A 14,908-nucleotide genomic window follows, 5' to 3' on the forward strand; every position below is an offset into this window, starting at 1 on the left:
TTCCCTAAAGTTGCTCATTTGAAGTCCTTAGCTGAAGTGAGGGTGGACTGCTTTTTCCCTTCATCCATTTTAATTTTTTTCCTTTTCTGTTGATTACTAACTCTACATTATATTGCTTAGGCACAGAAATTTAAATGGTAATGCATAATTAAGGTGTGAAACCTGTTATCCAGTTTCACACATTCTTTCCTTGTCATACTCTCATAGTCACCATCAGTCTCCCAGTTAATAAACTATGTGGACTGCCCTTCAGCTCTCCTCTTTTGAGAGAACCTGAGTGAAGTGAATTGTCACAAATCCTGCAAAGCTTGGACTTCTTGCTTGGGTACCTCAAGCACTGAGAGAGACCTGTCTATCTCACAAGAACAGGACAGAGATTTTTGATGTACTGGCTGGGATCAATGGGTTCATGAGAGGAGTCACAGCTCCCAGACAGCACAGGGAAGGGGCATTTGCATCAGGACATGCACCTGAAACTCTCCAACCTGGCTGACTCACCCAGGCCTGGATAGGTGACTCTGCATTGGCATGATGTGCATTTCTTCACAGGCTGTAAGTCAAGGTGTGTGAAGTTATGCCTTTAAAACAGTCTGAATTACTTCAGTTTGAAGATAACAAAGAACAGTCTGAATTACTTCAGTTTGAAGGTAATAATCATAACCTCCACAGGTTGTTGGCCCATGAAGAAGAAAAAAACCTGAGATGCTTTACTCAACAAAAAGGAGCATGGAACACCACAAACAATTGTTACCAGGGCACTGAAGAACAGCCAGAACTTCTGTCAAGTGCATTGGCTAATGCATAAGCACATAAGCACATAACTGAGAGAGATGGTGTTATTTTATAATTTAGCTTTTTCCCACCTCATTGATACTGGTTTTGTATTTCCTAGTTTGAGTTTGTCACTTTACCAAAGTGCTTGAAAACATATACTTGTTTTTCTGAGCAGAGAGACTGATCCAGTCGAGTGGGATTGGTAATCTTGCATTCAATTTAAAAAACGCTGTGGAAACAGGGCACTTCACTGGGTGGAGAAGCCAACTCCTTCCATTGTGGGGAACAAGAAGAATAAGCACAGCACATTTAAGGAATTTTACTAACCTTGTAGCTGGACAGTATAAAAACATGACTGCCTTTCACACCTTCTTGAGGCCAAGGGGAAACTTTTCAACAGCATGACTTCAGCTGTGCCTTCTCCAGTCCTGAATCCAGTTTAGGAGGGAGCTATACCACCAGTATAGATGTGTCATTGCTAATGTTGCCTTGCTGATACTTTCTTAGAACTGTGCCTAGAAATGAAAAGCAGTTCGTGAAGCTGTTAGCACTGAATAACAGTTTCTGAGAATTGGTGGCTTTTCACATTGTCTTGGTAGCATGACTTCTCTAGGGACTGGCAATGCCAGTCTGTCTTCTTAACATGCTAGATTCCAGTAATTCTGAGAGTATGTTAACAAAATATTATCAGAAATAAAGCCTTCAGAAAATCTAATGAGCTGAGCCTGAAGCCACTCCTAAAAATGAATTAATGTCCCAGGATGCTAATTTTCCTCTTAATTGGATCTGGCTTCCTTTTTAGATCCATGATGGAGAGAACACAGATTGGTACTGAAATACAGAAGACACTTTTCTAAATCTGGCTTCTAAATTCAGTGACTTAAATACCAGACTGGTCAGAACTTTGATGTACAGTTGAAAATGAAGTTGTGCTTTGCTGCAGCAGTCACTATTTCACATACAAGTTCTTGCCACACTAATAGATGAGAGTCAGCTGTGGTCAGAACAACAGAAATCAGAAGGAAAAGGGGAGGAAGGTTAAAGGCTGAAACTGAAAATAAAAGATACTGGTTGCCTCTCTGTTTCCCTGCAGACAAGTTTTTATCCCTGAAATAGACAGAAGCACTTTAAAGAGATGTTTACTTAAGCTATGTAGCAGTTTGGGTGATGTGTATATTGTAAAAAACTCTGCCAGTAACCTGTAAAAACTAGGCAAGTAAGAACCTACTTTCATGCAGAGCTTCCTGAACTATATCTGACATTCAAGCAATGCAGGTCTGGATTCTCTGGCTCTCTTTCTTTAGCAGCTGAGATGGGAGGGCAGTTCCCCCCTGAGCCACATAGCTGAAAGCAAGGGTACATAGGGCCTTCTTACCATATGCGACCTGCTTCGTGGAGCACAGAGGGTCCGGTGGGTGACATCATCTTGGCACACCTGAGTTATCCAAATCCTGGTTTAAATGAGCACCTTTAGAGACTTTTATGGAAGTGGTTTTGTTTATTTTATTTGAAAATCTATAACGTGCAGCTCTGCCTTATCCAAAAATTACAGAGGCCTCTATACCAGCCAAACACAGAGGGTTTCTAATAGCTGGGAGGGTTGCGGTGGAAGTGGTTAGCAGCAGGAGCCAGGTAACCTACATTCCAACAAGAGGAAGTTTTAGATTTAAAGGAGTTCTGATAAACAAGGGTTTGCTGTGCTCCTTCAGCCAACTGCAAATGCAGTAGGCACTAATGATGACATTCATTATTTAACATAATTTTTCTTGATATTCTTCCACTTTCCAGTCAACACCGAGGTTTCCAGATACGTCTTTTTAAACGAGATAATATGTAAGGATAATAGAGCGTAGAAGCAGTAGGTCTCTCGTAACTTAAAGCAGTATCTTATCTGTTGTGTACCCTGGCTTTTTGTAACGAACATGTAATGCTTTGTAGTCAAGCTTTTCAGAGGACTGCTGTTGTCATCTTTCCTCTCTGTAAAAGCCCCTCTGCTCCCGACACTTTAATTGCACAGTTGCCGAAATGAGGCACTGCAGAGTGTTAATGTGTGAGTCTGAGCGACAACACACTCCTCTCTTCACAGAGCTTTTGCCCTTGATCGTGAATGTAACAGAGCACGTACCTTAAAAATAACTGGAGATTCAAAGGGAATCGCTACACTTATCCTCTTGCATAAGGTTTGTTGACACAGGGATTCTTCAACAGTAACTCATATTCTTTCACTGGGAATAATAAGCATCGCAATTAGTGAACTAGTTAATAACTGCGTGGTTGGGGAGGACAGCAGAGGCATTTCTCTGTATGTGGAAGCAGAGTGTTCAGTGTCCACATGGTCTAAAGCAGACAAAAAAAAAAAAAAAAAAAAGCTTGAAATCCTCCCTGCAGCCTCCCTTCTTGCGAGCTGCCCCTCCGGCTCCTCCAAGACGAGGCGGCAGGATGTTTTTATTCCCTACGGGGCCATTCTCCCTCGCTTTCTCCCGGGAGCCGGGCACAGCCGGCAGCCCCGGGGGAGCGGAGTTTGGGGGCGAGGGCTGGCGAAGCTGATGTCAGCGCCGGGCGGCGGGAGCGATTGGGCTGCGGGAGACTTTGCAGCAGCAAATCCGCCCCCCTCGCCCCCCCCACCCCCGCACCATCGGCTTCAAAGCGGCCGGTGCCCGGCAACTCGCAGAGGTGCAAAAAGTGGGCGCGGGGCCGGCAGAGCCGCGGCGGCGCCCCCGGGCATCGCCCCGGCCGGGCCCGGCACGTCGGGGCGGAGGCGCGACCCCTGCGCGGCGGCAGCGCCGAGAGGAGCCCGGGCACAGCCCCGGCACAGCCCCGCCGGCCCGACCCACCGCCCTATAAAAGCCGCCTCCAGAACGAGGAGAAACTCCGCGGGAAGAGAACACGTTGGCGCGGTGCTGCTCGCTGAGGTACCGGCATGACATCCGTCCTGGGCAGCGGCAGGGCGTCGGGAGGGCCGAGCGGGCAGCTGAGATGCAAGTCCAAGAGAAGGAGGAGGAGGAGATCAAAGAGGAAAGGTAAGAGAGATGTAATTTTCTTGTTGTTTTCTTTTCCCACTCTGTCCGCCTGCCATCTGCACAGCATCGGCTGCTCGCAGCTCTATTGTCAGCGCTCGCCGGCACCAGCCCTGCGCTGCCCCGACGGCCGCGGCGGGCCGGGCGGTGCCTTGCTCGGGGCCAGCCGGGGACGGCAGCGGCCGCTCCGGCCCCGCGGCCGGGCACAGCTTGCCGCCGTCCTTGCCTTGTGCCGGCCCGAGGCTGAACCCACGGGGGTGCGGCGGGGGGGGCTCGGCAGGCCCCGTCCGGAGCAGCGCGGTGCAGCGGGGCCGTCCCGGGGCTCCGGCCTGCCCCGGCCGGGCGCGGTGCCCGCCGCTCCCGCCGCGGCCCGGAGCCCGCCCGAGCCCGCGGGCAGCAGGTGCCGCTGCCCGGGCGGAGCGAGGCGCAGAGACCCCCGGGGCTGTCGCGCCCTCCAAACTACCGCTTCTCTCCTTCTCTAGACGTGGTCCACCAAGTTTTTCTGTCTCGGTGCTATTCCCCGTCCGTAAGCGAGCCCCGGTTAGGAAGGCGCTAATTGCCGTAAGCCGGAATAGTGAAGCTACAGGATGTCATTGCGAACAGGGACTATGCCCTACATAACAGCTCTTCGCAAGGCTGTCTTGCTTTCTCCTGGAGAGGGGATGACACACTACCGCTTCATTTTTGATGTTTTGCCTGAAAAAGACGAAGTTAACCGACTGTGAGCACTTTAAAGTAATATAAACTGATACGAGGAGCAGAGTGCCAGAGATGCCCAGCTGCAAGGCATTCAACTGCAGAGATGTGAAGTCCGAGTGTTTATCCAAGCAGTAAATATAATCTAACATGTAATTATGATCTCTATGTGGTACTCACACAAGTTTTACTCAGCTAGCACTCAAGCTGATGCTTTGGATAGACTGTTTCTCCTTCAGATTCTAGAGAACCTAATTTATATGTGCCGTTAGCTAAGTGTCTCTTAATTATTGATTATGTTGAAGTTAGTAAGTGCAGTATTTCATAACTTTTTAGGAAGATGTCGAAAGCAGCTTTTGTATAGTAGCTGTTAAAACCGGGCCAAATGCTAAATGCAAGGCTGTGTCACTTGATTGTCATTTGTCACTGTTTTTACTTTCATCTGTTGACTCTATATTCAAAATCATAGTATCAAATAGTCACCTGCACACAAATAGAAACAACAGACGTGCAGATATATCAGGACTTCAAGTAGGTGTGCAACCTCAACTTGTTACTCTGGGTTTTTAGCAGGTTACAACACCTGGTGAGAAAGGCTGCCTTTTACTTGGCATTACAGAATAAATTTTAAAACTCTCAGAAAGGAGCGCCTGCATACTCAGTGCCTTTACATTTCCCTGTAATCAAGTTGTGCTCTGCAGAGTTTCTTATGCTGATTTGTTCTAGAAAAACTGTTTTTCTATGGAATTGCAAACTTAGCCTAGCTTTAGTGACCTGTAACTTGGCCGGGAGAAAAGAGTAAAGCATTAATCTATGCAGTGGAGAGAAGGTACTTGGTTCAATTTTGTTTTTAAGAACAGACAAAAGTTAGGGTCTTTCAATAGGACTTTTCTGATGCATCCTTTTTTGCTTTGTTTTGCCAAAACAAGGTGGAAGTTGAATGTGTTAAAATAAACAAACATGAGAACTTGCTCCACAATAACTTGGTAGCTGACAGCTATTTGCAGAATGTACAGCTGGAGGTGGATCGCATTCTAGAAAGTGCTTAACTGGCCAACATCACTAGGATGTGCACTTCAAGTGTTAATTTTTATGCTTCCAAATTTGCTATTTGTAACCACTTTTCAAATAATGTAGTTGGTTAGTATACTAATTACAGATTTGTATTTTGTTTTTCCTTTCTTTGTAATCACAGTATACATTCAGAAAAATACACACTGTTATAAAATCATGCTGGCCAAAAAATTCTTGAAACTTAAAGCATACCTTGTATAAAATCCTATTTGGATTTTACAATTATGATTTTTTATTTTGTGACCATCTTTTTTTCTTTTTTTTTATGGTATCTCATAAGGAGGTGTTGCTTAACAAACAGCCTATTCAGGAAACTAGTCAAGAAAATATTTATTAGGCTATTAAATTACTATTTTTTTAATGAGAATTATTGTCAGCTCCACTGTTTTGCAGGTTTGATCTGTTTAATAGATTGTGAGAAAGTCTTTGCACAGAGTTAGACCAAAGACACTTGCTTTCAACTATTCTCCAGCTCATATCTTGTTGTTTATAGCAGGAATGCTTTTAGTAGCCACTTTAAAGTGTGTAACTACACACATATGTTTACACATCCATACACAGGGATACCTATGAACACAAGGAGGCAAAAAAATTCACTACAGTCTTAAATCTAAATTGTATTAGACAAAGTAAGGAAATGAATTTATCTGTCACATCCCCAGTCTTTAAGGAAATGGAATCAACAAATTATTTATACAACTTACTATATTTTATTACACGTTACATAGAACTGTGCTTAAAATGAGGTTGAGACATTGCCTAATAGAATATCTAGGAATGTACAGCAGCAGAAGCAGTTATTATTCTCTATTTAGCAGTGTTGCTTATCTCTTCTGTTTTGCTTTCCATGTTTTCAGTCCTCTTTTTGCTCTGGTTAGTGTGAATTATAAATTTGTGTGTGTGGGTATAGCATTTGACTCCATACCTGGATGCTCTGTTTTAGGAGTTTCCTGGGGGCAGAAAGCAAGTTCAAGCAAGGAAAGCAAACAGCATTCTCTGAATATCTGCATTTCCTTGTGCATTTGGCCTAAAAATAAAAAAAAATAAAAATAAAAAACACATGCAGTGAGTGTCAGAGAGTGAATATCCATATATGCAAATCAAGCACTGAAAAGTGTAGGACAGTAAAAATTATTCCCGTGTACAAAATTATCATCCAGTAATTTATTTGCATGCATCTTATTTTCATGCTTATGAAATCCAGCAACCCTTTCAGTAAGAAGATCCTGCCTTAACAATAAATGTCTATGCAGTGACTATCATATTGCAAACCTAGACTTAGAGTGGTTTTATTCAGTTTTACACTCCGTGAAGAATATGTGTTAAAAAGTTAAAATGTGGATACTTAGACCTATTTGTTAAATTAATGTAGGTAGAAATATTTTCATTGTGATTTAAAACACTATGATAACTCTCAGTGGGAAGTAAATATCTTAATTTTTCAAAGATCTAATTAAAAATAAATATGGATGCTTGACAGATTATCTGCATACTAATTTCATGTGGCAACAGTAGTAGATATTTTATATTTCTCTCTATTTGCTTGGTTTTGAGTTGTTGAGTTTGTGGTTTTTTTTAATTTCTGTGTATAAAATGACCAGAGGAGAGAAAATTATGCCTATTGATTTAGAGAAACCCATTTAAAATTTTTAGGAGTTTATAGGTGCTTACAGTGTTTGCGGGTTCTTGTGTTTTCTCAGGCCCCTGGAGTATGGCAGAGTACTGGCAGAACTCAGCACAGCTTGTGCTCATTTCATAGCCTGTGGTATAGATTTTGAAAAGAAGGCTTGTTTTCCCAGATAAGTCATTACAAGTAGACCAAACAAAAGCAGAGTTGCCATTTACTGATAATACTTAAAAAGGCCACACTTCAGCAGCCTCCAGCAACTTCCTAGCAATCAACACACAGAAAGTATGAAATAGGGGATTGGATAGATAACCCTTCTGAGTTATTTTCCAGTCTAAGACAGCAATTAAGACCCCTTATTTGCAATGCCATTTATAGGGCTACTGAGTGAAGTTAATTTCTGGAAGCAGGAGGGCAGCAGGTATCCCTGATGTGGTAGAAAGCCACGGCCAGAGTCGCTGCTGATACAATGGGGCATGAAATAAAAGTTGACAGAATAAACTAAATAAGGGCAGCAAGTGGGTGAGAGAGGCAAAATGATTGTGAAATGAAATTCCATGAAAAATTAATGAAATAGAAAGATTGTGCTGAAGATGAAGGGAGGAAACCAGCTTGGTTCTTCATCATCCTGCAATGCCAAGGTAATAAATGAGCGTGTTTCATCTTGGCGAGGTTCAGGGACACAACTCCTTCCCCACAAAAGGCTTGTGTTGTGCTTCACGACGTGTTCCGCTTATCTCGTGCCCTGACAGCTCGAGAGGGAGGGAATGGATTTGGTGATAAAATTAAATTGATTAAACCTTTATCCACCATCTAATTTGGTAGCTTTCTTTTTTCTTTTCTTTTTTACTATTACCTCCAATTTCTAGTGATCCGTGTAATGACAGCAATTTGAGATAGCATCAAGGACATTAGCTACGATGACTGAACTTAAATTTAGAATAAAAATATGGGATTCATGAGTCCATATCTAAATAGCAGACGATTAGGTTATAGCAGAGTTGTAACTTCCTAGCAACAGCATGTAATTGTGAGGACAATAGAATGGTGTATTTTACTTTCAAAGAGAACAGCATGTTATTGTTAGGACAATAGAATGGTGTATTTTACTTTCAAAGAGAACAAAATACTTCAGCTTTATCTTGAAGTATTAATTATGTAAGTAGAAAAAGCACTGGTATGAATCTTGACCACGTCTTACATGAGCAATAACGTATATTGTAATTTCTACCTTTCTGAACACAGGTATTGTCAGATGTTTTGCTTTCCTCAGTGGCAATACACAGGCATATAAAGCTAGTGGCAAGGAATCCTACTGTTGGAAATCACTTCATATTGCTTAAAATTTTGTGGGTTCTCCTTGGTGACTTGTGTAGGAAAATCCTCCCATAAGGTGAGAGCATTGCTTACAAGTTCCAGTTTCAGTGGTATTAATGGGGTTTTGAAAAATACTTAAAGGCAGCCCTTTCTGAAGTGATAACTAAAATTGAAAATGCTGCACTAAAAATTAAAGGTTTAATGAAATTGCCTTGTGAAGTACCAAGTTACTAAAGGTCTGTGCAAACTGTATTCTTAGGTTCCTTTAATGCCTTATAGGTTAGCTAGTCTCAAAAAAGCAAACATGAGGATATCTGTCCGATCTCTGTTAATTGTACTACTTTTGACTTACTGCTGGCCAGTATTGTATAGGTTTTGTTCTTAGTAATGAACATGAATTGATCCCTGTGTTTACAGCTAACTATCTCTACAACCTTTCAGGCAGTTTACCGTTTTTTCCGTGTAAGTGATTAGTTATCCAGACAAAAAAAGCTGATATGCATCAGCAGATAGATCATTCTCAAGACATCTGCGATGAACTTGATGTCTGCTGTGTAAACCAGCTTGTTTTGCCTGCAAATTATGCAAGTTTCAATAGTAAAACGAAGCGCTTACCTTTCTGCTGTGGCTGACCTTTGTTCCCCGCTGTATGAATTTGAAACGAAGCAGCCAACCCGGAGGAGTTTTAACAGCATATTGTGATATATAACATATTAAAAAGACTGCTTTGTTAACTGGTGGAAGCAGCTTGTCAACCCATACTAATAGGCAACCCTCCCCGAGTCATAAAATAGCCAAATTTAATGCCTTACCAGAAAGCATTAAGTGGATGGAGTTATTGTCGTTCAATCAGTCTCAAATTCCTTGCTTCTTACAGCAGATTTGAAATACGAGGCTGTAGTTTTGGACCCTGCATTAACAATACACACTCCGGACTAAGGACTGGACATTGCCATGGCTGGTTTAATGAAAATCTCTGCTAAGCAAAGCGTGATAACAAGGGAAGCACGGAGCAGGGCACAGTGCGTAAAGAGCAGGACGGCTAATATTGAAGGTATTACCGTGACATTAATGAATGAAAGGTGTATTTTCACTGAGTATATTCTGTTTTGTTCTGGCTGTTCTAGCTCCCAAATGTGTACTAAAAATTGTGAGGTTTCAGAGACATATGGCAAAAGGGATTAGAGATGTGTAAAATTTCGGTGGAAGAAATTTGATAAGATTTATATTGTTTACTTTGGAGACAAACATAAGAAAAGATACAGTAAAATCATATTAAAGAAAGATTATAAAGAAGGTAAACAGGCTACTCTAATTTATTCCTGGTTTTTTTTAATTTACTGAGACAGAGGCCTTTAAGGAAGGAAAATTTCAGCTTTTTTAATAGGAGTGGAAGGACTTTTTCTGTTGAGACTGTACATAGCTGGCCTGGGAATTTTGTTCATTCAAGGTATGGAAAAAGAAAACTTATTTGTAGGGAGTTTGAGGTATTTGATTAGCTCAGCTGAGACTCGCGCTGCTAAGTTTGATGCTCAATTCAGTGACTGTAGGCTTTGGCTTTGGGTAGGATACATTAAGAAGGATTTCATTTTTTTAATATAAGATATGAATCCTCTTTTCCAGGAAATTATCTGACTCCTGACTTGCTTGGATTAGGTGGAAAGGTGATTTGTAGGCAGTTTAATCGCTCCCGCTCACTGTGAGGCTTTTTGCACTCTGGCGTTTCCCCAGCGGAGGCCGTGGCGTGGCAGCGGTTCAGGAGGCGCCTTTCTGCTCGGCTTCGCGGCGGTGGCGATGCACGTCCCTCTGCCCTGTGCTCCCAAAACCAGCAGCACAGCTGGGAGGGAGGCAGGCACATTTCCCTGGAATTTTCCTGACAGCTTTTTAAGTCGCCTTCCTCTCCGTTCCCACTCAACGCCTTTTGTGGTATATGTAAAAATAGATCGAAATTGGGACTGATTCCTAGTTTCTTACTATGATTCTGTGCTGAGGTTAGGATGATTACAATAAAATTAATTCACCCCACCTATTTCTTCTTTTCTTGAAAAAAAGAAACAAAAGGGTGAAATAAAAGGGGGTGAAAACAAATTTTACAAGATGATTTGTTTAGCAGAAAAACCCCACAGGTACTGGCATGACTGCCAGTGCATCGTCATCAGATGAATATTGTGTCATAGGGGATTACCCCTGCAAGCTAATCTGTGTTTTTGAAAGTGCTTTTGTGCTGGGTTCGGATTTGGTCTCAGTGCTAAACCAACTACTGAGTCTGATTTTGGAGCTGTGCCACTTGTGAGTGCTGTTTCTGAAACCTGCACTATGTGCTGGTGGCATTTTTTGTGCGAGTCTGGAATGAGGAACGAGCAATAAGTAGATCTCAGCAAAATACTTTGTGCTAAAGTGTGACTTTTTTTTCCCCATTTTTGTTCCTTGCAAGAGAAATGGTGCTCAGAATTATTAATAAAATCACCTTTCTCCAAATGCTAATGAAACATCAGCGTGAAGAGTCAAAGCTGCTGGGAAGTGTGGGAAGAAATAAGTAGAATTTGACAGATATTTTATCTCCACCTTCTTAGGGATTTACACACAACTGATTTTATGCAATTGCTTGCTTCTTGCCACTTCTCAGAGACTGTGAAATGGCTATTTATTCCTTAAATAGTGGGATTTAACAAATGTAAAATGATGGCTTTCAAGCCAACTGTAACAATGTGTTACCTTTGTATAAGGCCTAATTCTGCTGCCCCTACTCAGAGTAAAATTGAAATTGAAACTTCTTAGTATCAATCAGGGTTGCAGAACTGTGTTTCTATGTACATATGTGTCTGCACCTTAATATATACGTACATATATATATTTTTGTGTGAAATATAGTTTTCTAGCTGTTGAAGTGAATGACTGTAATAAACTCCAGGTTATATGAGACAAAGGGTCTTAAAGCCTATATAGTTCAAATTATATGAAGAATTTTTATATTCCATTGAAGTATTTTGTTTAGTGATGTAAAAATAAAATACTGTTATATAATTGTGGTTATTCACATTCATCAATCCAGACTGTATGAGTTTGTAATTTTAAAAATGTATGTATAAAAATTCTCATAGTATTTGCGTGTGATCTTTCTCTATGCAATAACAGTCGTCTTACAGACAAATCACAAAGGCACAAGTGCAGAAGGATTATGATTTTTTTGTTGTTGTTGTTTTTAGAGTGAGAAATAAAAAAGTGAAAGACACTTCTTATAAGCCAGACTTTTCAGATTATTCCTATGTTTCATTTGTGTAGGGCTGTTTTTTGAGTAGCTAAGTAATTCAGCATGGTGAAGTCAGGTGTGTGTGCAGGAATCGATAATACTCATGTCAGGAAACCCCAAACCTTTACCAAAAAGGTGGATTTGTCGTTAAGTTTCTTTGTCTGCTGATCTTTCTCCAGCTGAATCCTACAGAAGGACTAACAGAGCAGAAGCCAACTTTGAGCTCGTGCTCTACATTCCATCCATGCCAGCAGCCCTGCCGCAAACCACCAGACAAAATGCCCAGGGCTTCCTGAACAAAACTTACCCAAAATTAACTTTCATTAGCTGATTTCCAGGTTGTAATTTCCCTTCTTCTTGTCAATCATGAATTGCCATTTACATGTCCATATAAATGGGGATTTTGGGAAGCAGGCTGCACTGGTCGGCAATGCCTCATTGTTGAGCAGCGCAGTAATTAAAGTGGAGCTCAGCTCTTGCTGCTTGTGGATTTAGGAGTTTAAAAGAACCAGTACAAAAAGGGAATGTTCTTTAATACTACTGACAGCAGGTTTCTTCCAATTGCAACTGCTTCAAAGATTATTGATTGACCTGTGTTTATCATTTATTTATGCTAAAGCATCTGATGCGTGTCTGTTGTAAAATCTGTTGTTTCTAAAATCAAGATACTTGACTTGTTTGAAATTCATGTTTATAATTATCAGTTTTTACAGTTGTGTAACAGAGAATTGCTTTAACTGGTGCTGTGCCCACAAAGAGGGCTTTTTGTGTCTTTAACTGGAATCCATAAGCACAAGACATTTGATGCTGTGGTTTTTTGATGGGGTTTTGATTTTGGTTTTTTTGTTTTTTTTTTTTAATAAAATTGTTTGACTGTGCAAATTCTTTAAATTTTCTATACAAGAAGAGGGAATATACAAGAGTGTTCAAGGATAAATGTGAAGCATTTTAGTTCTGCCAGGACAAGTAAAAAGCTATCTTTCTAGGTTAACTTGTACCCTCTTATATTCTTTTAAAAGAAGACTTTATCTCTGCATTAATTTTGTTAAAAAAAAAAAAAGACTACTTTGAAATCTTTTCATGTTACACAAAGTGTAAACTGCAGGGTAAAAAATGGGCAGTAAGTTACTAACAGGACCAGTGACCAGGAGATGGTTATTAGGTGTAAAAAAAACCCTGGGAATTTAAAAATATATACAGTTTTTGAGTAGTCAGAAATGAAATAGTCTTTTGCAGTTAGAAGTCTGGTTTGTAACAGAAGTAGTTTAACAGAACAGTGCTTTATAGATTGGTTAACCAGGCACATTTTTAAGCAAGCAATACATTCTGCTTAAATGTGGTAAGAAGCCATAGACAAAGATGTTTTGTCAGATTTTCCTGAAGGGTAACGCTGAATTCCTTATTAAATTTGTGCTTTTATGATGTAAGGCACATTGGACTATTTTTCCCTGACAATGGTAAGATCATCCTTCTCTTCAGCTAGTTCCAACTCATCCCAGACAGCAAGGATTCTTATTGCCCAGAGTTAATAAAAATGCATCAGCTTAATCATACTAGGTACACTCTCAAACAACTTAAGGGAAGTTATTAACTCTCACAGGCAGACAGGCCAAACTCACCCAGTTTATGGGAGGGAAACTGAGTCAGAGCAGTTAATCTCTTGCAGAATTAATTAGCAAGAGGTAGGAATGCAGGAGTCTGTGGCTCCATTTTCAAGTGTCCAAGGAGCCTGGCTTGTAGGAGTTCTTGCCGTGGCTGTGTCACAGCTGGAGCTGGATGTCCCTGCCGGGCTCTGTCCCTGCCGGGCTCTGTCCCTGCCCGTGTGCCACAGTGGTGCCCGAAGCTGCTGGTGCCAAGGTGAGCTGTGTGCCAGGCTGGCAGGCACCAGGGCTGCCAGGCAAGAGAGGGCAATCCCTGGGCATGGCAAAGCAGTTCTGCCTGTGGCTGGTGGAAAGAAGAGGGCTTCGTGTTTACTTATCTGTTTTGTATTTGACAAAGGCGTGGGATCTGGTTCTTCTGTGGTGTTAAATCACATTTGCTCTTCATCTTCTGTTTCTCTCAGAATGGTTTGTTATAGGTGCTGAGGGTGAGGTTTCTAGGTAGCAAAGTTTACATTTAAAAGGCAACTCTTTTTTCAGTATTATGCAGCATATTGTAGACAAGTCTGCAGAATAACCACAAGAACTCCAATTTTGTTATATATGTTACTTCCTTCAGATGCTGCAAGAATTTGCTTATGGAGTTTATTGAAACTGTTACAGATTACTCTTTTTTTAATGAGATTTATCCTTTTAGATGAATCACTTAATTTCACAAGAATTGATACTAATTTCTAAATCTCATCACTTTCATTTCCATTAAAATGATAGTAACAGTCCCTACATTTGTACCTTGACTGTAGGTTGTCAATTTCATTTATGCACAAGCTCTTCAGAAGACCAAAAGACTATTCCACTTTAGCTAAAACCACTCTAAATTCACTCTAGTCTTTAACAATAATTCTTTGACTAAAGTGTAGCAGATACAGTTTAAGATGAAAAAAGAACTAAGACTCATTTCTGAGTCCAGGAAAGTAATTTATAAAGTTAAAAAATAATTTAAAAATCTATTCCTCATGCATAATTATCTTAATTTTGCCTCAAAACAATTGTCTCTGAAATTAACTGAAACCAAGCAGCAACAAATTACACTGGTTTGGGTCTTGCAGAGTGCTGTTTTAACAGGAGAATAATTAAGCACTACAGAAGACATCTCAATAAAGATAATCACAAATGTTCAAAAAAAATCACTCCTAAAATAAAAGTGTATGTAACCTTGAAAATCCACATATTTGCACTTCTTCAATTTGTTTCTTATTTAACAAAACACCCATCTCTTTCCTCCCCTTCTTTTTACTATCTTACTTCCCTTGTTTGTATCATCACCTACTGAAGCAGCTGCTATTCATACAAATTATGAAAAGGAAAGTATATATGAGATTGGTGCCTGGAGAGGACCAATATATCATCAAAGGTCTTTGGGGTAACATACGGCCTTGGTTCAGCAAAATCACTTCTTCAGTCATTCCTTTGCTGCTCAGAAAAGCAGTAAATAATAAGTAACAAGATCTGCATACAAATGTGCTGGTGCTTAGCTTTTTTGTGGAATCAGAAA

General features: G+C 40.7%; 1 protein-coding gene across 1 annotated transcript in view; it reads left to right on the forward strand.

Annotated features, from left to right (window-relative positions):
- Positions 1-3,694: 3,694 nt before the first annotated feature.
- ADARB2 (adenosine deaminase RNA specific B2 (inactive)) overlaps positions 3,695-14,908 on the forward strand; it is a gene marked incomplete at both ends in the record, with an annotated part of 302,283 nt that continues 291,069 nt past the window's right edge. The window contains one exon of the mRNA XM_084213135.1: positions 3,695-3,794. Within this exon, the coding sequence (XP_084069261.1) occupies positions 3,695-3,794 (100 nt within the window). The remainder of the gene's footprint in view (positions 3,795-14,908) is intronic.

Source organism: Fringilla coelebs (assembly GCF_963513975.1).
Source record: "Fringilla coelebs genome assembly, chromosome: 1".
NCBI classification, from domain to species: Eukaryota; Metazoa; Chordata; class Aves; order Passeriformes; family Fringillidae; genus Fringilla; species Fringilla coelebs.